The sequence below is a fragment of the Primulina eburnea genome, chromosome 17, assembly GCF_022965805.1.
Source record: "Primulina eburnea isolate SZY01 chromosome 17, ASM2296580v1, whole genome shotgun sequence".
Taxonomy (NCBI): domain Eukaryota; kingdom Viridiplantae; phylum Streptophyta; class Magnoliopsida; order Lamiales; family Gesneriaceae; genus Primulina; species Primulina eburnea.
Genome location: NC_133117.1, coordinates 22,166,056 through 22,189,634, shown reverse-complemented (window position 1 = coordinate 22,189,634; position 23,579 = coordinate 22,166,056). Strand labels below are relative to the sequence as shown.

At 37.9% G+C, this 23,579-nt stretch overlaps 1 protein-coding gene across 1 annotated transcript; it reads left to right on the top strand.

The window, feature by feature from the left end:
* The first annotated feature begins 6,409 nt into the window (after positions 1–6,409).
* Positions 6,410–8,846, top strand: LOC140818550 (protein NRT1/ PTR FAMILY 5.6-like). The gene is made up of 4 exons (XM_073178545.1): positions 6,410–6,628; positions 6,788–7,005; positions 7,119–7,663; positions 7,750–8,846. Exons 1-4 carry the CDS (start codon positions 6,487–6,489, stop codon positions 8,618–8,620), a joined length of 1,776 nt encoding a protein of 591 aa, XP_073034646.1. The 5' UTR covers positions 6,410–6,486; the 3' UTR covers positions 8,621–8,846.
* The last annotated feature ends 14,733 nt before the right edge of the window (positions 8,847–23,579 follow it).

The window sequence follows — 23,579 nt, the reverse complement described above, 5'->3', positions numbered from 1 at the left end:
GTATTGAGATGGAACCATTTGAAGCGTTGTGCGGAAAGAAGTGTATATCCCCTCTTTATTGGGATGATATCTCTGAAGTGCCTGAGATTGGACCTGACATGATCAGAGTTATGACAAAAAAAGTGAAGCTAATTCAAAAGAAAATGAAGGTAGCGCAAGACAGACAAGCCAAATATGCCAATGTTCGACGTAGACCATTGGTATTTGAGGCAGGAGACCGAGTATTCTTGCAAATTTCACCTTTCAGAGGAATTGTCAGATTTTGCAAGAAAGAGAAACTGTCTCCACGATACATTGGGCCTTATGAGATTCTTGAAAAAATAGGAGATCGTGCCTATCGACTTGCTTTACCGCCTTCATTATCTGGGATACATGATGTCTTTTATGTATCGTTATTAAAGAAATACCTTTCTGATGCTTCACATGCTATTCAGCCAGACGAGGCCGAACTGGATGAAACGTTTAGCTATGTTGAAATACCGATTCAGATTATTGATCTAAAGAAAAACAGCTCAGAACGAAAACTATTCCACTTGTAAAAGTTCAATGGACTCGTCATAGCACCGAAGAAGCAACCTGGGAAACTGAATCAGATATGAGACAAGAGTTCCCAGAGTTATTCTGATAATGTACATTTTTTATACAGTTTTGTATATATACTCCTTATCGATACGATTGATTGCCTGTGATTTCGAGGACGAAATCGTATCTTAGGGGGGGAGAAATGTAATGCCCAAGATTTTATATAGTGTTAAATTACGATTATTGATTTTTAATCGAAACGATTATGAAAGAGCTAATCGAGACACGAATTAAAAGTTTGTATGTGAAGTTGTTGGTGCGAGAGCCGAAGGTCTCGCGCATATGCGCGCCTACTCTTCGCGCATATGCGCGAGTAGGGCAGAAGCCCATGGTGCGGAACAGAACACTAGGCGCACATGCGCGACTTAAATTCGCGCATCTGCGCGAGGGTACCCGAGACTTGGCAAATTTGAGCAATGGCCTCGCGCATATGCGCCGAGTAAGGGCGCGCATATGCGCGAGTCTCCGTGAAGCTACGCGCCGAGACATATGGTCTCGCGCATATGCGCCGCGATAGGTCGCGCATATGCGCGAGACGTGCTGCTCAAAGAGATGCACCACCTAGCTTGACATGCAACGTGTATATATATATATATATATATATATATATATATATATATATATATATATATATATATATACAATAGTTCTTAAATGATTCAGAAGAAAGGAAAACGGAAATGTGAGAGAGGAAATTGCTTTTGATTTCAGAATTTGATTTACGAGCAATCCGTCTGTTAGATTTTAAATCCGACTTTGGTACTGCGTCCATATCAACGCAGGTTACTACAGGATGTAAGTTTTATTATGTTTTGAAATTATGATGTTGTTGGAATTGAATACACGTCATATATGTTGTTCTTGACATGTTAGACAGCGTAGAATCGAAGTCAGATTAAGAAACAGACTGAATATGGAATTGTTATGATTTTCAAAATAAGATTGACTAGAATTGATGTCAGATTTGTACAGTGGTTGATTGTAAATTATTGGAATTAGTACTTACTGGTTTGGTATCACCGGTATCGCAGGAGTGTACTATTGTACTGTCAGAATTCGATAAAACAGAGATATCGTGATTGGATTAGAATATTGATACCGTATATTGATATTGTCATTGCCAGATTGAACAGTGACAGACTTTGAATCAAAACTTCGATTGTATCAGAGCGACAGCACGAAAGATATAAATAAATGTGTATTCGAGATCGCACAACTCGAGTTAGGTTTGACTTGAGTTTCCCAAAATCACATACTTTATTTTATTGCATTGATATTTGCATATTATCAGATTGATATGTTTAATCTATTGAATTATAGCAGAGCAAGAGTCCGAGTCTAGGGCAGATCAGCCTAGCTAGGGAAGATCAGCCGAGTCTTTGTCAGAACCGCTAAGATTCTAGACTTACGGTGTATCGATGAGCTTAGATGTAGATCGACTTCTATTGTAGACATTCGATACATCATGACGAAGTCTAAATTAGATTGGAATCCCTAGCTTAGAAATAAGTTGAGATAAGATAACAAATCATTGACTTAAATACAGATTCGTATTGATTCATGTAGTCAGATTGGATACATGTTTTTAATGATTGTTTGTGCTTTTATATATGTTTTATATGATTGCATTGATACATTGTTTATACTAGGATATTTATATCTCACCGGAGTTATCCGGCTGTTATCTTGTCTGTATATGTGCATGACAACAGGTGGGACATGTTCAGGGTCACAGAGGTGAAGAAAGATCGAGTTAGAGTGGAGACTATGGACTTGGATATAGATATGTTTTATTACTTGATTGTAGTAGTTGAACCTTAGTTCTGAACTAAATACATGTTATACAGGATTTGTATTATTATACTGGTTTGTATAATAGAATGATTCCATTACCTTCCGCATTTTTAAAAAAAAAATTTAGACCCTGTTTATTTTAATTGATTAAATTAGTCCCAATGACGATTAAAAAAATGATTAGCATCCGGGTCCCCACACAGCCACACTGACACTAGGCCTATGCTGGCTCTGTCAGTGTCTCACATGTCAATTGTGTGAAACGAATATTTTATATAGGTCATCCACAAAAAAATATAACTTTTTATGTCAATTATATTATTTTTTATTGTAAATAAGGACATTATTGATCTGTCTCACGAATAAAGATCCGTGAGACCGTCTTATGCAATACCTACTCCACAATATCATGAGTATTACAAAAAATTCAAACTAACACTGATATTTATTAGTTTGTGTTGTTAAGAATTCGGTTTCTTTGCATTTTATACTATTTTACGATGTGGTTGATACGCGCTGACATGACGTAGACTTGTATAGTGTTACGAGTTAAGACTTTTGTGGCAAGAAATTGAAATATGTAGCAGCAGTAGTAAAATTTGGCAACATATATTAACAAAATCACAAAGTATCAATATACAGAACTAAAAGTACAATTTTTTTTCCTTAAAAGTGGCAATTTCCCTTTTTAAATTTTTATAAATCCAATATAATTGCAGGACGGAAGCATCTATTAAAACAAAAATCACAATCTAAAGTCGGTTTAGATATGAACAAATCTAATGTATAACCAATTTTGACCATTTCGTGGAATCTTACTGACCCATTAACTAAATTAATATTCTTATCCGAAGATATATTGTTAAGTAAGTTTGGGTCGAGTTTAGGTTAAAATTTGCAGCACTTTTCAAGATTTTCACATTGAAATACGATGTGAAGGAATATTTTCGGACAGAACAAAATTATATAAAAGGAAACTTTGCCAGCTTCAGAAATATTCCGACATGGTCGGAGTCTAAAAAGAAATTTAGAATAAAAGAGGAAAATATTATTATTCCACATGGACTAGAATCTTTGCTTAAAAAATATTAAACATATACAAACGACACTTTCATAATAATTTGGGTAAGGTAGTTATTTTTTTCCCACAATAATTGAGAATTATCAATTTATCTCATCTTTGTTGTAATCATGTTAAAATAATGTTTAATGTTTTCAATAAAAAAATTGTTAAGAAGTCTAAAGGAGTGGGTCTCATGTGAGACCATCTCACGGATACTAATATTTGATATGTGTCAACTCTACTCATATTCACAATAAAAAATAATACTCTTAGCATAAAAAATTATATTTTTTCATGGATGACCCATATAAGAGATCCGTCTTATAAATTCGACCTGTGAGACCGTCTCACACAAGTTTTTCTCAGTTTAAAGTCAAATTAATTTATACATTTAATTAAGGCGATTAGGTGGCATTTATTGTGTTATAGTTGAAACTTGAGTGCAAGGGTTATAACTTATAAATCAAATTTACGAATAGAGATAAGAAGTTCGAACTCTAGCTCGAGTTTTCTATTTCAAGCTCGATGAGCTGAAGCTTGATTTTATGTAGTCAAACTCAAGTTATATACGGTTCATTTACATTAGAAATCATTAAATTTTCATTTCATGTACTTATGGATCATGCTTCGTTTTCAAAGTACTTTGGTTGACGATGTGTCTTCAAATAACTCGTGAATAATAAGGAAAAGAAAGTTTATATATACGTGTGTGTTTTGTTATAGAAAATCCATACATAACAGATTTTATCGTGCTAAATTAATAAGAATTTGATTAAAAACTTAAGTGGAAGCGTACCTGAAACCACAATCCTTACGCCTTAAGAACGAGTTCCTGATCTTACATATCTACACGGTCTTTTCCTTGAGAGAATCATTTACGTTTTTTCTATAATGATTGTAGAGAATAGAGAACATGATAACGCGTGATCTGAGGATCATGACCGATATAGATAATGTCTATCATTATTTTTTAATATTTTTGTTTTAGCACATCATAAAAACATAAATTACAATTATATCTCCACATATTAAATGACAACAACCTATTAGATATATTAAAGTCCAATAACCTGAAACATTAGTTGATTATTTTATTTTAATTTATACTTAACTTAATAGATAAACCAAAACATATTTAAATTTTTATCCAATTTTATTTATAATTATTCATTGTACACTTTGGTTGACTATGTGTCTTTAATCAACTCGTGAAAAATAAGGAAAAGAAAGTGTGTATATGAATATGTTTGTGTACGCATTCCAATCACAAAATCTTAAATAACTAGCCTACAATGAACCTGCGACGTGCATGCTCGTATTCAGATCAAACCGATCACACAACTTGAAAAAAAGTTGCCTTTCCCTTTCAAGAAATTTGATTAGTTTATCGATTTCTCAAAAAGAATTGTAAAAGTGAAAAAAAGACAAATTTGTAACCAAAAAAGAAAAAAAAACAATTGTATATATACCAATGGTTTGATAATTATTTAGGAATGGAATATTGTTACAATTTTTTTATATCGAATATTAAATTAATAAAAAGTTAGTTATAAACCCATCAGGTGACACAACTTAATCGAAAAACATGCGAGGACGAAACATCTCTTGAGGTTTATAACCTAACAAATTTGTAGCTAATAAACACAAACCTAAACCGCGTCACGATCGTTCGTGCCCACCGAATAACATTCTGAAAGGGCTGTTGATCATCAACATATAGGAATTAATATATTGTGTGTATTAGAAATTAGTGTTGTGTACTGATGTTGTCAACACGAGCGCACAACATGCAGCGGAATTTAATTATTGACACACAAGTTTAACTTAATTAAATAAAGACCATTTTTAAATTATGCACAAGTACGAATACTTGTGCAATGTGTCATGGCAAAAATTCACTAGAAAAATATGTAAATCGTTTACACAAAACAATACTAGTGGAAATAACAAAACCAAATTCCTTGACACTCCAAAGAATTAACATGCATCAAAATAAACAAAATTAAACTAAAACTAGATGCATAAAACAAAAAGGACACATTAATGCTTAAAACCAAACGAAACCAATCTTCACCCAATATTTCACACAATGTTGTTCTTGATTATTGTCAACACCAATCAGCAATACGGTAAGTATGTGAATTAATCACACAAATTTTCCACACGAAAATCTTCAACAAAGCTGAGCGTTGGGTAAGTTCAGAGAAAACTTCAACAGCTGCACAAAAGTGCCTCTCCAAGTCGTCGTTCCCTCTCTCAATATTACCAATACATAGATCTTCATATCTTGACCTAATTATCTTTTCATGATAACAAGATCCTACAAACATAGAAACAAGAGTTTATTAGGAATTAGACTCTATTCAAATATAAGATATTATATGTTAGAGATAAATATCTAAAACAAATCATATAGGATAAATGTCAAGATTAGATTAACTTAAACAAGTCTAGGAATGCAAAACACTTATATTCCAAATAAAATACAGAGATTAATTAAGAATAAAATATTATTTTCACATTCCATATTCGAATAATTTATCAAGTGTCAAGCATGGATCGTTTAGTAACGAACACGAGTTTTACACTGTTATTCGAACTTAAAGTTGCGGAAGGAAAGTGAGACATAGTTGATTAATGAAGTATGCTCAATAAGCTAGTGTGAACTACAGTGTGGACATTTCCAGCTAACACATGATTATCAAATCTACTTTAATTTGATATACAAAAGCAAGTATAATTTTAAACAAGAGAATAAATGCTATTCTCTTAGTAAGGACCAACAACGACTGCTGACAAAAGTTGGGGTAATCAAATATTTTCTCACTATATATCATTATCATTATTGACTTTTTTTTTTTTTACCATAAGTTAATATATTCAAATCATGATCTTGGCCAGCAGTGATGTGGAAAATTCAACAGAAGTCAACTAAAAACCTTGGAATCTTTTCCTATATAAGGAGTAGCTAGCGAGCAAGCATGGAAACCACGAGCAAACTAATAAGCTATCTATATATATCTTCAGTCAAGAAATTTTTTTAAGAAATGGAGTTGGAGCAAATAATGAAACAAGAATCTGTGGCCGCGGATTCTGAAAAATGGGTGTCTGATTCTTCCTTTGATCATAAAGGACGTGTGCCTCTTCGTGCTTCGACCGGTGCATGGAAGGCATCCCTTTTCATTATAGGTAATGACTAATTCAAGAAATAATGTAATATATCAGTGAACAAATAACATAGGCTAGCTGTTGTGATTTAATTCGTAAACAGCTTTTTATAATATATCCTTCTAGGAAAATTTGAAGTTATAACAGATTTGAGCTTATGTTTTTTTTTTTTGTTGGCAGGCATTGAGTTTAGCGAGAGGTTGAGTTATTTCGGGCTCACGACGAGTTTAATCATATATCTTACGAAGGTGATGCATCAAGATCTGAAAACTGCTGCAAAGAGTGTTAATTACTGGTCTGGTGTTACCACTATGATGCCGCTATTGGGGGGGTTTGTAGCCGATGCTTACTTTGGTTGTTTCTCCACGGTTCTAGCTTCATCTGTTGTTTATGTCGTGGTAGGAAATCTTCTTGAAAAGTTTTTGTAGTATCAGCACAAATAAGCTAACAGAATTAGTATGACCTCATGAAACATACAATGAATAATGTTGGTGTTTTCATGTGAAAACAGGGGTTGCTTGTCTTGACAATGTCCAGAGTAATTCCGGGATTGAAAGTGTGTGACTCGGGAACGTGCCAAGAACCTCGAAAAATCCACAAGATTTTTTTCTTCCTTGCGCTATACATGATCTCAGTAGGCACTGGAGGGCACAAGCCATCTCTTGAGAGCTTTGGAGCTAACCAGTTTGATGACGATCACCATGAAGAAAGGAAGAAGAAAATGTCCTTTTTCAACTGGTGGAATTTTGGGCTTTGTTCGGGACTGATACTTGGCGTAACCGTTATTGTGTACGTCCAAGACCATGTTAGCTGGGCTGCAGGAGATATCATTCTTACAGCTGTGATGGTCTTTAGTATAGTGATATTTTTCCTGGGCAGGCCATTTTATCGATTCCGAAAGCCCACGGGAAGTCCCTTAACGCAGCTGCTGCAGGTTCTCGTGGCAGCTATTTCAAAGCGAAATCTTGCACTTCCGTCAGAACCGGATCAACTATACGAGGTCCCCAAATCAGACTTGACTGATGGAAGGCTTCTTTTTCACACCAGGAATCTGAAGTAAGATTCTTGAGATAACTCCATGTAATAAGTTTCATGGATCATGAAGAGAATAAGAGTGATAAATTTTTGTTTCTATGTACCAGGTTTCTTGACAAAGTTGCAATAATTGAGGAAACACAAGATTCAGCAGCAGGCAAACCAAATCCATGGAGACTTGCAACTGTAACAAACGTCGAAGAATTGAAGCTTATAATCAACATGATCCCCATTTGGCTCACCACATTACCATTTGGTATCTGTGTAGCACAGGCCTCCACATTCTTCATAAAACAAGGCTCAACCCTTAACCTTAAACTCACCGACAATTTCAAAATCCCTCCAGCTTCCATATACGCTCTGGCCGCCATTGGAATGATAATTTCTGTCGTAATCTACGACAAGATCCTCGTTCCTTTCTTGAGAAAAGTGACTGGAAATGAACGAGGCATCAATATTCTCCAAAGGATCGGTATTGGGATGGTTTTCTCTGTCACGACAATGGTAGTAGCAGCCTTGGTTGAGAGGAAAAGACTCGACATCGTCGAGAAAAATCCATTGAAGGGATCACTTTCAATGAGCGTATTTTGGCTTGCACCTCAGTTTTTGATAATCGGTATAGGAGACGGGTTCGCTCTTGTTGGACTACAAGAGTACTTCTATGATCAAGTTCCCGATTCTATGAGAAGCTTAGGAATAGGTTTATATCTTAGTGTAATTGGTGCTGCAAACTTTCTTAGCAGCCTTTTGATCACATTAGTTGATCGCGCAACGGATAAGGGAGGCAAAAGTTGGTTTGGCAAGGATTTGAATACCAGTCGGCTCGACTATTTTTACTGGTTATTGGCTGGTATTACAGCAGGAAATCTCGTCATCTTCACGTTTGTTGCGATGCGTTATTCATACAAGAATGTGAGGACATCAGCAGTGGCTGTTGTTGATTGCTACGAAGGAGATGATATAAAATCTGTATCTTAATCTTCAAGCCTGAATGTTTCACAAGTCCAATGTAGTATGCTTGGATTTGGTCGATGTCTGTGCAAAGATTTGAACTACATTGTGAAATGCAGTACCCTGTTCGATGCAGTATATATCACATAGGCTGTTTTGGGAAATATCATTTGCACTATTGTTACATAGGGTGTACTTTTTTTTCTCATTGGTAAATAAATCCAATAATCACATGAAAAATTCGAAATTCTCAGATTGCGTTATCTTCTTGCTTGATCTCCCTTTTATTTTGATCAATGTGTATCAATATTTTCTCAAATCTTATACCTTTATCTAGTACTTTCTTCCTAAATTCGAATTTACGTCTCAAAATTCACCTGTTTATACTCACTATCTCCATATTTAAGTCCTTGGATCTTGGCCTATTTCTTTATCCCAAAATAAAAATATGTGCCCGATATCATCTTAAATTTCGAGCTCCACAGATATTGTACTCACGATATAATTACCCCACACAACTTTAGATAGACTTGATAATCTTGAATAAAATAATGAGATTAAAAAATTATCTTTGATAACCTAGTACGACTTTAAATTACACAAAAAAAAATTCACTAGTTTAAAATTAGTGAGTTTTACATCCCTCCCTTCTTATGAGAAGTTTCGACCTTGGTCTTTGAAGAGGTATGGGTATTGATTCCTCATCCTTTCTTCTAACTCACATGTGGCTTCTCTTTCTGCGTGGTTCTATCATTGTACTTTGACGGAGGTAATGATGTTTCGTCTTAGCACTTGGCCTTTGGTGTCCAAGATTCTAATGGGAACTTCTTCGTAGTTCAGCTCTTCTCCCAAGTTTCCTTCGATCATGAGTGGCTCTACTTCCAACACGTGGCTTGGGTCCGGGATGTATTTCCTTAGTTGGGACACGTGAAACATATTGTTGATTCTTGACATGTTCGGTGGCAGCGTCAATCTGTATGCCAGCGTGCCCACTTTTTCCAAGATTACGAAGGGTCCTACATATTGGGGGTTTAGTTTTCTGGGTTTATTGAATCGGACAACCCTTTCCATACGCGAGACTTTCACATAGGCCTTCTCGCTAATGTTGAACTCTACGGGTCTTCTTTTCAGATCAGCCAACTCTTTTGTCGGTTTTGAGCTACCTTGAGTTTTTCTCAGACAATTGTAACCTTGTCCACTGTTATCTGTACGATTTCGGGTCCCACCATGGCTTTTTCTCCCACTTCTTCCCAATATAGGGTTGATCGACACTTCTTTCTATACAGAGCTTCATTTAAGGCCATTCCAATATTGTTGTGATAGCAGTTATTGTTAGAGTAGGTGTCCGTCGAGCCAAGTGTTGGCTGATGGTTCATGTTTAAACTCTATGTATAAACAATCTTTATTTTAATAATATTTGAAATTATTACTTTGGAACATCTTTATCTGTATACTCATGCTAGATGCATAGATAAAGTTCTTGAATATACAAATAGTAGAAAGAATATGAGATCTGGAATAATGTATATTATAAACAGTTCCTAGTTGATTCAGCCGTCATTAAGAAGGATAAAGGCCGCTTGAGTTTGAGACTAGTATCTGCGATGTGAGTACCATGTTGCATTGGTAGGGGACATTGTGATGTCAGAGCATGTAGATAGATGCTCCTTATAGAGTGCACTGAACAACCCTCTATAAAAAACTTTCCAAGTGGTTTTCACTTATCGAGTGGAAACATATTAGTTTATGGTTGTACACCATTAGTCCCTATGACCCGGGACAACATTGAGACTCTATATGCTAGCATTCACATTGGCTTGTTTACCGACTCTTATGGGGTCATCAGGTGGCGAGGTTAGATGTTTTGTCGAAACATATAGGAGTCAATGCATCGTAGTCGGGGATTCACACCTTACCTTCGAGCATGGATATCCTATGTGATCTTATGTATATGTAGTTTGAAATATCTGATTAGAGTGTTTGTGGTAATTAAGAAAAAGGTTTATTAGATTACACCATCGATGCAACTACAACATGACACATCATTTGATACATAGAGAATCATGTAAGCGATGCTGCTAAGCGTTTAACATGATTGGTTGGGTACTTTCAAACTTGAGTCTGACGTTCTTATTATCAAGGAGTTGATAAATAAGAATGGTGCAATTGGGGTATGCTCATATATGGACATGTTTAGTCCCGAATCACATTGAGATGTGGATCCACTGCTAGTTGTATCATTGAACCATTGAGGGTCACACAAGTGCTACCTTTCTAAATCACGTTGAGAAGGATATAAGCTTAATGTGTTGAACGGTTTATAAAAGGAGTTTATAAGCACAAGGAAAATTAGAAGTATAACTTCTATATGGGGAATGTAACTTTTAATTTGTGGAAATGTTCCTAAATTAAAAGTTGGCTCAAACAATTAATGTATTTGGAAATTGTGATTTTCACAAACATTGTTATGGACTAAATTAAATTAATTCAAGTGTTGAATTAATTAAACACTAGTGGACCTAGTTGTAACGTTCCGTATTTTAAACTACTTGAAATTTGCGGAAGAATTAAAATTTTTTTAAAAATAAATCGTGAACCTTCATAATTCGAGAAAACAACTGTTCATCTCAACATAGTTGCAACCAAAGATCTCAAAATAAAGTTTGCCAAAAGTACTTGTTTAAAATCTCATAATCGATAACATAAATCAGAGTATTTTGAACGTTTAGTAAACTCTTAAAAAAAATTGGGCGGTCCTCGGGTCTAGCCTCCTGCTCGGTCTAATCCAGCTCCTAAAATGCATCTTCACCTGCATCGATCAAGTCTAGTGAGTCTAAAAACTCAACATGTATACACTGAGAGTAACGAGTAATACGTAATAAAATCACATGCGATTTTAAAATAGGTCATACATAATTGAACTGGAAGGTGCATATAAAAGCTTGAACTTACATACATACATAGACGTGCCATAACGTGAAACTTTTCTTAAACATGCTTATATACTTGTACATACTTGAATATACATAACTTCATCATTTTCCGTAGATGCATGTTTCAAAGCAAGTGACTCATACATAAATACGTATGATCAGACTAAACTACAGTACTGAGCTGACAGGGAAAATCCACTGTCACATACATGAGATTCACATTCATGCTTTAACAGGTGGATTGGTCCCTGTTCATGCTTACCGCTTTCCAATCCTGATATAAACCTGTTCATACTTTAACGGGGTGGAGAGGTCCTCGGCCACGGTCACCGACTTCCAAACCCATTCATAATTTGGTCACGAGACATTTAGCATACTTCAAAATCTTAAAAGTATTTTCTTTGCACGTCGAACATACTTACTTGGCGATGATGGATTTGTTGGTTCTCGCTTGGGGCCACTGCTGCATCACACTTACATGAGCTTTGACACTTGACTTGCATAACTTAGACGTAGGTATTCGTGTTAGAGTAGGTACCCGTCGAGCCAAGTGTTGGCCGAGTGTTCACAATAAAACTCTATGTATAAACGATCTTTATTTTAATAATATTTGAAATTATTATTTTGGCACTTCTTTATCTGTATACCCTTGCTAGTTGAATAGATAGAGTCTTTGAATATACAAATAGTAGAAAGAATATGACATGCTCATATGATGAGTATCATGAAACTCATATTTGGAATACTGTATATTCTAAACAGTTCCTAGTCGATTCAGCCGCCGCTAAGAAGGATATAGGCCGCTCGAGTTAGAAACTAGTATCTGCGATGTGAGTACCATGTTTCATTGGTAGGGGTCATTGTGATGTCCGAACATGCAGATAGGTGCTCCTGGTAGAATGCACTGAACAACCCTCCATAAAGGACTTTCCAAGTGGTTCTCACTTATCGAGTGGAAACGTCCTAGTTTATGGTTGTACACCATTAGTCCTTGTGACCCGGGACAACATTGAGACTCTATATGTTAGAATTACACTTTGACTTGTTTACCGACTCTCATGGGGTCATCAGGTGGCAAGCTTGGGAGTTCTGTCGAAATATATAGGAGTCGTTGCATTGTAGTCGGGGATTCACCGCTTACCTTCGGGTATGGATATCCTATGTGTTCTCATGTGTATGTAGGTTGAAATATCTGATCAGAGTATGGTGGTAATTATGAAAGGGGTTTCATAGATTACACCATCGATGCAACTACAACATGACACATAGTATCGATTCATTGACAACTCTCGATAAACCAATGGTTGTCGAATCGGTCGGGATATATGAGTTGAAGAGACCATACTGTACGCTAACCATAATTGAATGGTTCTTGCAGGCACTATCATTTGATACCTAGGGAATCATGTAAGCGATGCTGCTAGGCGTTTAACATGATTGGTTGGGTACTATCAGACTTGAGTTCTGACGTTCTTGTTATCAAGGAGTTGATAAGTAAGAATGGAGCAATTGGGGTATGCTCATATAAGGACATGTTTAGTCCGAATCACATGGAGATGTGAAACCACGGCTAGTTGTATCAATGAACCATTGAGGGCCACACAAGTACTAGCTTTCTAGATCCCGTTGAGAAGTAAAATCTTTCAATGTGTTGAACGGCTTGTAAATGAGTTTATAAGCATAAATAAAATAGAAGTATAACTTCTATGAGAGAAATGTGACTTTTAATTTATGGAAGTGTTCCTAGATTAAAAGTTGGCCAAATAAATAATGTATTTAAAAATTGTGATTTTCATAAACATTATTATGGACTAAATTAAATTAATTCAAGTGTTGAATTAATTAAACACTAGTGGACCTAGTAGAGTCCAAATAATTAAATTAATTCAAGTGTTGACTTAATTAAATCATATTGGGTCTTGTAGAGCCCAATATTAAAATAATTATTCAACTAGTGACTTGAGTAAATTCAAGTAATGTTTAATTAGTCTCAAATATTTTTGAGATAATTAAAATAAGTCCATGGATTTTTAATTGTTAAAAATCAAATAAGACTTGCATGCATGGGAGGTGAAAAGTTGGGAGACAACTTTTGCAACATCCAAAGGTATGGCATGCCTTTGGAATACACACCTTTTCCCACAACCAAGACAAGTCTTCCCTCCTCCTATTTTGAATGAGATGGCCGAAATATTGAGGGGATACAACCTCACTTTTCTCTCAATTTTTCTCTTCACTTTTGGTAGAGAAAACAAAACACTTCTCAAAGAAAAATGCTTTAATTTTTCTAGTGCAAAATTAGAATGGTTCTAGCTTGTTGGTGGTGGGCTTAATATTTGAGCAAGGTGGGCTCAAAGGGAAGCTTGAAGATTGTCTTGCCATTGAAGAGCTAAGGTGTTTACATCTTAGTTGGAGCCATCATCAACCTCAAGAGGTTGAAAGGTAACTATTTCTCAACACCCTATGTATGACAAAGTTGAGATTTTGTATATGCTACACCTAGTACTAGGTGGCCGAAATTTTCATGTGATTTTCGAAAATTTTTGTTGCTTCCGTTGCGTTTTCAGTCACCTAGAATCGATCCCTTTCAATTCGCGCTCACCACCGAATCAAATCAATAGCTTATGACATTCTAAATCACTCAGGACTTGACCTCGTTTAAATCATCCTATTAACCCATACCCATGGCATAGAACCTCGAAACAAATCTCAAAGGCAAGCCTAAACTATCCCCAAACAGGAGGTACACGGACCTCGTGCCTAGGTCCGGCTCCGGGTCCGTGTAGGTACTGTAAAACGCGTGTGAAGGAAAGGGAAGGCACGGACCCCATGCCTAGGTCTGTGTAGGCTCTGGAAAGTGACACCTCGAAGGAAACAAAGGCACGGACCCCGTTCCAGGGTCCATATAGGGGGTCCGTGCAGGCTCTGTACGCGTGAACCAACGAAAATTCGTATACTCCAGGCTTATTTCTCCTAACTCGATCATACGGACTACGAATCGGCACCTTGAGACCCATCGTAGGGTACTATAACACTGAATCGAGCATATTCAATTGTTCCTAAACAACGACGCATCCCAAGCAACTCAATGGACCCGTGAAGTCGACTTTTGACACGACACGATTTGACGACCACTCAATCTCCCAAGTGCTTAACGACGCGAAACGAAACATCAATAACCATCCCAAAATCATTAATGACATACCTAAACACAGCAGAGATCACCCGGTGATCCCCAACGAAGCTTGCAACCATAAAACTTCAAGAACGCGTCAATAGCATATTTTTCCAAAAACGTAGTTTGAGCAGTCTCACAAAAACAGTCATAACTCACTCAATTTTTATCCAAATATTTCGAAATTTATATCAAATAGAAGGTATCAAAAAGTTCCACGTTCATATTTTTAACGTTTTTCCAAAAGGGGGACCTAAAAATCGCAGTATTTAAAAGAACAACAAAAACGAGTTTTAAGATCCCAAAAATGGTTTCAAAAGTGATCCATACATAATTGCTCAAACTTCTACACATCACACATGAATTTTCTCGCGTAAAAACATTGCAACACATAATATGACAAGATCGACGCAGGAAAAAATAGAATATACATGCCTTTTGATAATTGAAAATACCGAAACTACGATACCGGCGCGAGAAGGATGCGAGAGACGATCCGGGACGAAAGTGGCGCTAAATTCCTTGAAGAAAACCAACGAATTTTTGCTAGAAAAATGAAGGGAAAGGGGCGGCTGCTCTTGCTCACCAAAAACCCTAGGTTTTCTTAAGAAAATGTGAAATGGAAGTGTAGAGGATTGTGTGTGAATGTGTACGGTTATGAGTGTGTGTAAAAGTGTGTGCGTGCGTGTGTTTTTAACATAATTAAGGGTAGAAAATCTGCTTACTTACTCAATTAACATGCAAATTAAAAGGCTACTGAAAATTGAAAACCTTTAAAAGTTCTAAAAAAAAAAATCAAAAATTCACCTAATAATTAAATTAGGCTTTAAAGTGCTTAAACTAAATAAATCATTTAAAATGTTCTTTTTTATTTTAAAATGAAATACCGCATTAAAAAAAATTCGCCAAAATCGTCGACGGTCTCTATTCCTCGATCCTATATCAAATAATAACAATTTAACGTGCATCACATAAACATAAATAATGTAAAATAATGCATTTAATTAAATCATGCATCGCTAAGAAAATCATTTTAAATTAAATAAATGATTTAACGATTAAATAAATACATGGGTTTTACGTGTACTGATTTTGGACTCTACAGTTCCTCCCTCACTTATATAAATTTCGTCCTCGAAATTAAATCTTACCAAACAATTCCAGATATCGAATCCTCATATCTGCTTCGGTCTCCCAAGTGGCCTCCTCCATCGATTGATTTAGCCACTTGACTATGACCAACTTGGTCACCTTGTTCCGAAGCTTACGCTCCTGTCTGTCTAGGATTTTGACAGGTCTTTCGTCATATGACATGTTTGGAGCAAGATACAATGGTTCATAACTCAAAATGTGCGAAAGATTAGCAAGGTACTTCCTCAACATTGAGACGTGGAACACATTGTGTACCCCGGCCGGATTCGGCGAAAGGGCAACATAATAAGCTAGTGTCCCAACTCTGTCAAGAATCTCGAACGGCCCAATTAAGCTCGGACTCAGCTTGCCTCTTTTCCCAAATCTCATAACACCCTTCATAGGTGTTATCTTTATAAAAACGTGATCACCTACGGCAAACACGAGGTCTCTCCTCCTCTTATCAGCATAACTCTTTTGGAGACTTTGGGCGGTCTTCATTTTGTCTCAGATCTTGACCACCATATCTGCAATCCGCTGAACTATTTCTGGACCAAGTTCTGCTCTCTCTCCGACTTCATCTCAATGAATCGATGATCTGCACTTCCGTCCATACAACGCCTCGTAGGGAGCCATACCTATAGATGTTTGGAAACTGTTATTGTAGGTAAACTCCACTAGAGGTAGCTTAAATTCCCAAGTCCCATGGAAATCTATTATACAGGCTCGCAATAAATCCTCCAAAATCTGAAATACTCGCTCAGACTGACCATCTGTCTCCGGTGAAACACTGTACTAAATAGCAACTTCGTCCCCATGGCTGCATGTAGTCTTTTCCAGAAGGACGATGTGAATCTCGAGTCCCTGTCAGACACAATAGAAACTGGGATCCCGTGCAATCGAAATATCTCCCTGATATAGAGCTCCGCATACTGCGTCATGGAGAAAGTCATCTTCACTGGAAAAAAGTGCGCTGACTTGGTAAGTCGATCCACTATAACTCAAATAGCATTGGATCCTCTGACTGACCTCGATAAACCAACTACAAAGTCCATGGTGACATTCTCCCATTTCCACTCTGGGATAGGGAGTGGCTTAAGCATTCCTGCTAGCCTCTAGTGCTCTGCCTTCACTTGCTGACAAGTGAGACATTCAAACACAAATCGGCGGATGTCTCTCTTCATCCCTGGCCACCAATACAAAATCTGTAGATCCTTGTACATCTTGGTACCTCTTGGATGAATGGAATACGGAGATGCATGTGCCTCTGTCAAAATATCCTCTCTAATCGAATCAACACTAGGCACCCACATTCTATCTCTGTATCTCACAATACCATCGGACACTGTGTAGAGTACACTGCCCTTGGCTTCGTCTTTCAGCCTCCATTTCTGCAACTGCTCATCTGAATACTGTCTCTACGGATTCGGTCTAGAAAGTCGTATTTAACTGTCAGATTAGATAGTCTGAGAGCTCTGCCCTTGGGATAAACCTGTAACCCAAACCTCTGAATCTCAGATTGAAGAGATCTTTGTACTAAGAACTGTGCGATGACTGCAACCTTTTGGCTCAAGTCATCTGCCATGACGTTAGCTTTCCCTGGATGATAGCTAATCTCGCAATCATAGTCTTTCACCAATTCTAACCACCATCTCTGTCTCATATTCAATTCTTTCTGCGTGAAGAAATACTTGAGACTCTTATGATCAGTGAATATCTGACATTTCTCGTCGTACAAGTAATGTCTCCATATCTTCAACGCAAAGACAATGGCGGCTAGCTCTAAATCGTGAGTCGGGTAATTCTTCTCGTACACCTTCAACTGCCTGGAAGCATAAGCTATGACCTGACCATGCTGCATCGACACTGCGCCTAACCCGAGCTTAGATGCATCGGTGTATAACGCAAAGTTTCCTTGCCCCGATGGCATGGCTAACACTGGCGCAAAAATAAGAGCTTGTTTCAAAGTATCGAAGCTCTTCTGACATTCATCACTCCAAATGAATTTATCATTCTTCTTAATCAGTGAAGTGAGCGGCACTACTATCGACAAAAATCCCTGAATAAACTTACGGTAACTGACTACACCAAGAAAACTCCGGATCTCTGATGCATTCTTCGGTTCAACCCAATCCTTAACAGTTGTCACCTTTACTGGATCCACCTCAATCCCACTGTTAGACACTATGTGACCCAAAAACGCTACATTCACCAACCCGAATTCACATTTACTGAACTTCGCAAATAACTTGCGACTCTACAGGATCTGTAAAACCGTCCTCAAATGCTGGTTGTGCTCCTCATGGATCTTCAAGTAAATAAGAATATCTTCAATGAATACTATGACGAATTGATCAAGGTAAGGCAGAAATACGGTTCATGAGGTCCATGAAAATAGCTGGAGCATTCGTCAATCCAGATGGCATCATTAAGAACTTGTAATGCCCATACCTGGTTCTGAAAGTTGTCTTGTGCACATCTGCATCTTTTACCTTCAACTGGTGATACCCTGATCGAAGATCTATTTTAGAGAACACGGTAGCTCCCTACAACTGATCGAAAAATTCCTCAATCCTTGGAAGTGGTTATTTATTCTTGATCGTTACCTTGTTCAACTCTCGGTAATCGATGCACAGTCTTGTGCTCCCGTCTTTCTTCTTCACAAATAGCACTGGTGCGCCCCATGGTGAGAAACTAGGGCGGATGAATTCCTTGTCCAGAAGCTCCTGAATCTGCTGTTTGAGTTCTAGCATCTCAGCTGGAGCTAATCGGTACGATGCCTTGGAGATTGGCACAGTTCCTAGCATAAGGTCAATTGAAAACTCCACCTCTCTCTCTGGTAGGCCTATGACGTCATCTGGAAAGAAGTTGGGAAATTCTCTGACTACTGGTACATCAGTTAATGACAAAGTGGTTACGTCAGGTGCAGACACAATGCTGGCCAAGAAGGCCTGACACCCTTTGGAAATAAGTCTCCGTGCCCGCATGCAAGAGATCATGCGAGGGAAGCTCCTATATCTAGCTGGCTCAAAGAGAAACCGCTCCATACCCAAAGGTCTTACTAACACTGACCTTTTCTTGAAGTCTATAAGGACTCTGTTCTTCGTCAGCCAGTCCATTCCCAGAATTATATCAAATTCTGGCATCGACAACACAATCAAATCGACGTATACTAAGTGGCCTTGCAGCTCGAGATCGATGTCTCTGACCACGCTAGTAGCTGGCAATTCTTCCCCTGATGGGACTGTCACTGAGTAACTCATGTCGAGTCAATAGACTTAACATCTAAATGATTAGCGAATGTCTCTGAAATAAAAGATTGGGTGGCTTCTGAGTCTATCAGGGCTTTCGTGGCTAGTCTCTTTATGAATATATTTCCTGAGAGACGTTAGCACAAAACAAAACTTATCTCCTCAAATTTCTAACCTTAATCTCAGGAATAGAAGAAATTTATATCCCACGACACCCAAAAATAATACCAGCACTCTAATAAACACAAATGAAATTCCAACACATTCATGGCAAAGTAATACGGTGCTTAATTAAATAGTTTACCAGTCAATAACGTCGTGTCTGGGTTCGCTTCTTGAGCATGGAGGGCGAACATGCTACCCTGGGTCGGCTGCCTCCACAGTGGGCACTCCTTCAGCATGTGGTCACTCGCTCCGCACTTGAAACATTTACCTGACCCATATAAACACTCTCCCGGTTTTGGCGGTTGCACTTCGGGCACACCGGGTGCTCTTCCGGCCTCTATGGCGCCTTCTGTTGTGGCATAGGACCCTTGCCCTTTGCCGGTCCCTGATAAGGCTTCTTCCCTGGCTGCCCCTAGAACGACCTTTCAAACTGAGGTCGGTGTTACTGTTGTTGTGGAGCCTGATAGGGCCTCTTGCCCTGCCTGTCAGCCTCAATATCCCTCTGATCCTGCTCTGCCGCCAAAGCTCTAGACACGACAACTGCATATGTAGTAGGACCAGCTACTCAGAAATCTCGGCACAAAATTGACCGCAACCCATCCATGAAATGTCTCAACTTTCCGTGGGCATCATTAGCTATCAGGGGCACAAAGTGACACCCCCTTTCAAACTTCCTGACAAATTTTGCAACACTGCTGTCTCCCTGTCGCATTTTCATGAATTCCCTGGTCACTCTGGATCGTACTTCTTCAGTGAAGTACTTGGAGTAGAATACTTCCTTAAAGCCATCCCAAGAAAAGGTCTGCAAATTCGCTTCCACGGACGCGCTCTCCCACCATAGTCTGGCGTCCCCGGTCAGTAGAAATGTGGCACACCTGATCCTATCTGCATCTTGAAACTACATAAAGGCAAAAATCAACTTGATGGATTTAATCCATCCCTCGGCTATCATCGGGTTAGTGGTCCCCGAAAACTCATTTGGGCTCATCCGCCTGAACCTCTCGTATACTGCTTCTGGTTTGGGACTCGACTCTGTGTTTGACGTAGCCTGGTTCCCCGCAAACTGGGCGAAGAACTGCGTCATACCTGCAAGCATGTGCGCCTCTATATCTGGCGGTGGAGGTGGGGGATTGGCCCTCCCCTCATCTCGAGGCTCTCGGTCCGCTTCCATAGCTTCACGGTTAATCAAACGTCTAGGAGGAATACTGTTCCAGAGTTTACCCAACACGTAAGCCCAACATGCATGAATATGATATAAATAACATAAGATGCACATACTTGAACCATAAAATATGCACATGCTGAAATCAGAACTTAATGCTTACTACATAACATAAATTTAAAACCTTAAAACTTACAGACTTGAGTTGTGACTTCGTGAGCTTCTTGTGACTAGCAGTAAGCATAACCCTTTACAAGAACACCTCTCTGATACCAACTGTAACGTTCCATATTTTGAACTACTTGAAATTTGCGGAAGAATTAAAAATTTTCTTAAAATAAATCGCGAACCTTCATAATTCGAGAAAACAACTGTTCATCTCAACATAGTTTGCAACCAAAGATCTCAAAATAAAGTTTTCCAAAAGTATTTGTTTAAAATCTCATAATCGGTAACATAAATAAGAGTATTTTGAACGTTTCGTAAACTCTTTAAAAATGGGCTGTCCTCGGGTCTAGCCTCCTACTCAGTCCAACTCCTTGGTCCCCACCTCTCGTCTCATCAAATGCATCCTCACCTGTATCGATCAAGTTTAGTGAGTCTAAAGACTCAACTCGTATACACTGGGAGTAACGAGTAATACGTAATAAAATCACATGCGACTTTAAAATAGGTCATACATACTTGAACTGGAAGGTGCGTATAAAAGCTTGAACTTACATACATACATAGACGTGCCATAACATGAAACTTTTCTTAAACATGCTTGCATACTTGTACATACTTGAACATACATAACTTCATCATTTTGCGTAGAGGCATGTTTCAAAGCAATTGACCCATACATAAATATGCCTGATCAAACTAAACAACAGTGCTAGGCTGACTTGGAAAATCCACTGTCACATACATGATATCTCCGTTCATGATTTAACGGGTGGATTGGTCCTTGGTCATGCTTTACCGCTTTCCAATCCTGATCTAAACCCGTTCATGCTTTAACGTTGTGGAGAGGTCCTCGACCACGTTCACCGACTTCCAAACCCATTCATAATTTGGTCACGAGACATTTAGCATACCTCAAAAACTTAAAAGTGTTTTCTTTGCACATCGAACATACTTACTTGGCGTTGAGGGATTCGTTGGATATCGCTTGGGGCCACTACTGCAACACACTAACATGAGCTTCGACACTTGACTTGCATAACTTAGACATAGGTATTCGTGCTCAACACCGAATCAAATCAATAGCTTATGACATTCTAAATCACTCGGGACTTGACCTCGTTTAAATCATCGTATTAACCCATGGTATAGAACCCCGAAACAAATCTCAAAGGGAAGCCTAAACTATCCCCAAACAGGAGGTACACGGACCCCGTGCCTAGGTCCGGCTCCGGGTCCGTGTAGGTACTGTAAAACGCGTGTGAAGGAAAGGGAAGGCACGAACCCCGTGCCTAGGTCCGTGTAAGGGTCCGTGTAGGCTATGGAAAGTGACACCGCGAAGGAAACAAAGGCACAGACCCCGTGCCAGGGTCCGTATACGGGTCCGTGCAGGCTCTGTACGCGTGAACCAACGAAAATTCGTATACTCCAGGCTTATTTCTCCTAACTCGATCATACGGACTATGAATCGACACCTCGAGACCCATCCTAGGGTACTATAACACTGACTCGAGCCTATTCAATTGTCCCAAACAACGAAGCATCCCAAGCAACTCAATGGACCCGTGAACTCGACTTTTGACACGACACGATTTGACGACCACTCAATCTCCCAAGTGCCTAACTACACAAAACAAAAATTTAATAACCATCCCAACATCATTAACGACATACCTAAATGCAGCAGCGATCACCCGACGATCCTTATCGAAGCCTGCAACCATAAAACTTCAAGAACGCGTAAATAGTATATTTTTCAGAAAACGCAGTTTGAGCAGTCCCATGAAAATGGTCATAACTCACTCAATTTTTTATCCAAATATTTCGAATTTTATATCAAATCAAAGGTATCAAAAAGTTCTACGTTTCATACGTGAAAGTTTTTCTAGAAAAGTGACCAAACAATCGCAATATTTAAAAGAATAGCAAAAATGAGTTTTGAGATCCCAAAAATGGTTTCAAAAGTGATCCAAACATAATTGCTCAAAGTTCTACAAATCACACATGGATTTTCTCGCGTACACATAATATGACAAGATCGACGCAGGAAAAAACATAATATAAATTCCTTTTGATAATTGAAAATACCGAAACTACGATACCGGCGCGAGAAGGATGCGAGAGACGATCCGGGACGAAAGTGGCACTAAATTCCTTGAATAAAACCAACGAAATTTTGTTGGAAAAATGAAGGGAAAGGGGCTGCTGCTCTTGCTCACCAAGAACCCTAGGTTTTCTTAAAAAATGTGAAATGAAAGTGTAGAGGATTGTGTGTGAATGTGTACGGTTATGAGTTTGTGTAAAAGTGTGTGTGTGCGTGTGTTTTTAACATAATTAAGAGGCGGAAAATCTGCTTACTTACTGAATTAACATGCTAATTAAAAGGCTAATTAAATTGCTATTAAAATGTTAAATAAAAATGCTAACTCACAAAAAGGAAATTTTCAAATACACAATTGAAAATCTTTAAAAATTTTAAAAAAAACTCTAAAATTCACCTAATAATTAAATTAGGCTTTAAAGTGCTTAAACTAAATAAATCATTTAAAATGCTCCTTTCTAACTTAAAATGAAATACCGCATTAAAAAAAATTCACCAAAATCGTCGCCGATCTCTATTCCCTGATCCCGCATCGAATAATCGTCTGAAACATGAAACTCGAGAAACATTTTAAAGTGCATCACATAAACTAAATAATGCATTTAATTAAATCATACATCGATAAGAAAATCATTTTAAATTAAATAAATGATTTAACGATTAAATAAATGCATGGGTTTTACGTGTACTGATTTTGGGCTCTACACTAGTAGAATCCAAATAATTAAATTAATTAAAGTGTTGAATTAATTAAATAACATTAGGTCTTGTAGAGTCCAATTGGAAATAATTATTCTACTAGTGGGCTTGAATAAATTCAAGCAAAGTTTAATTGGTCTCGAATGTGTTTGAGATATTTAAATAAAAGTCAATGGGCTTTGTAATTGTTACAAGCCCAAATAA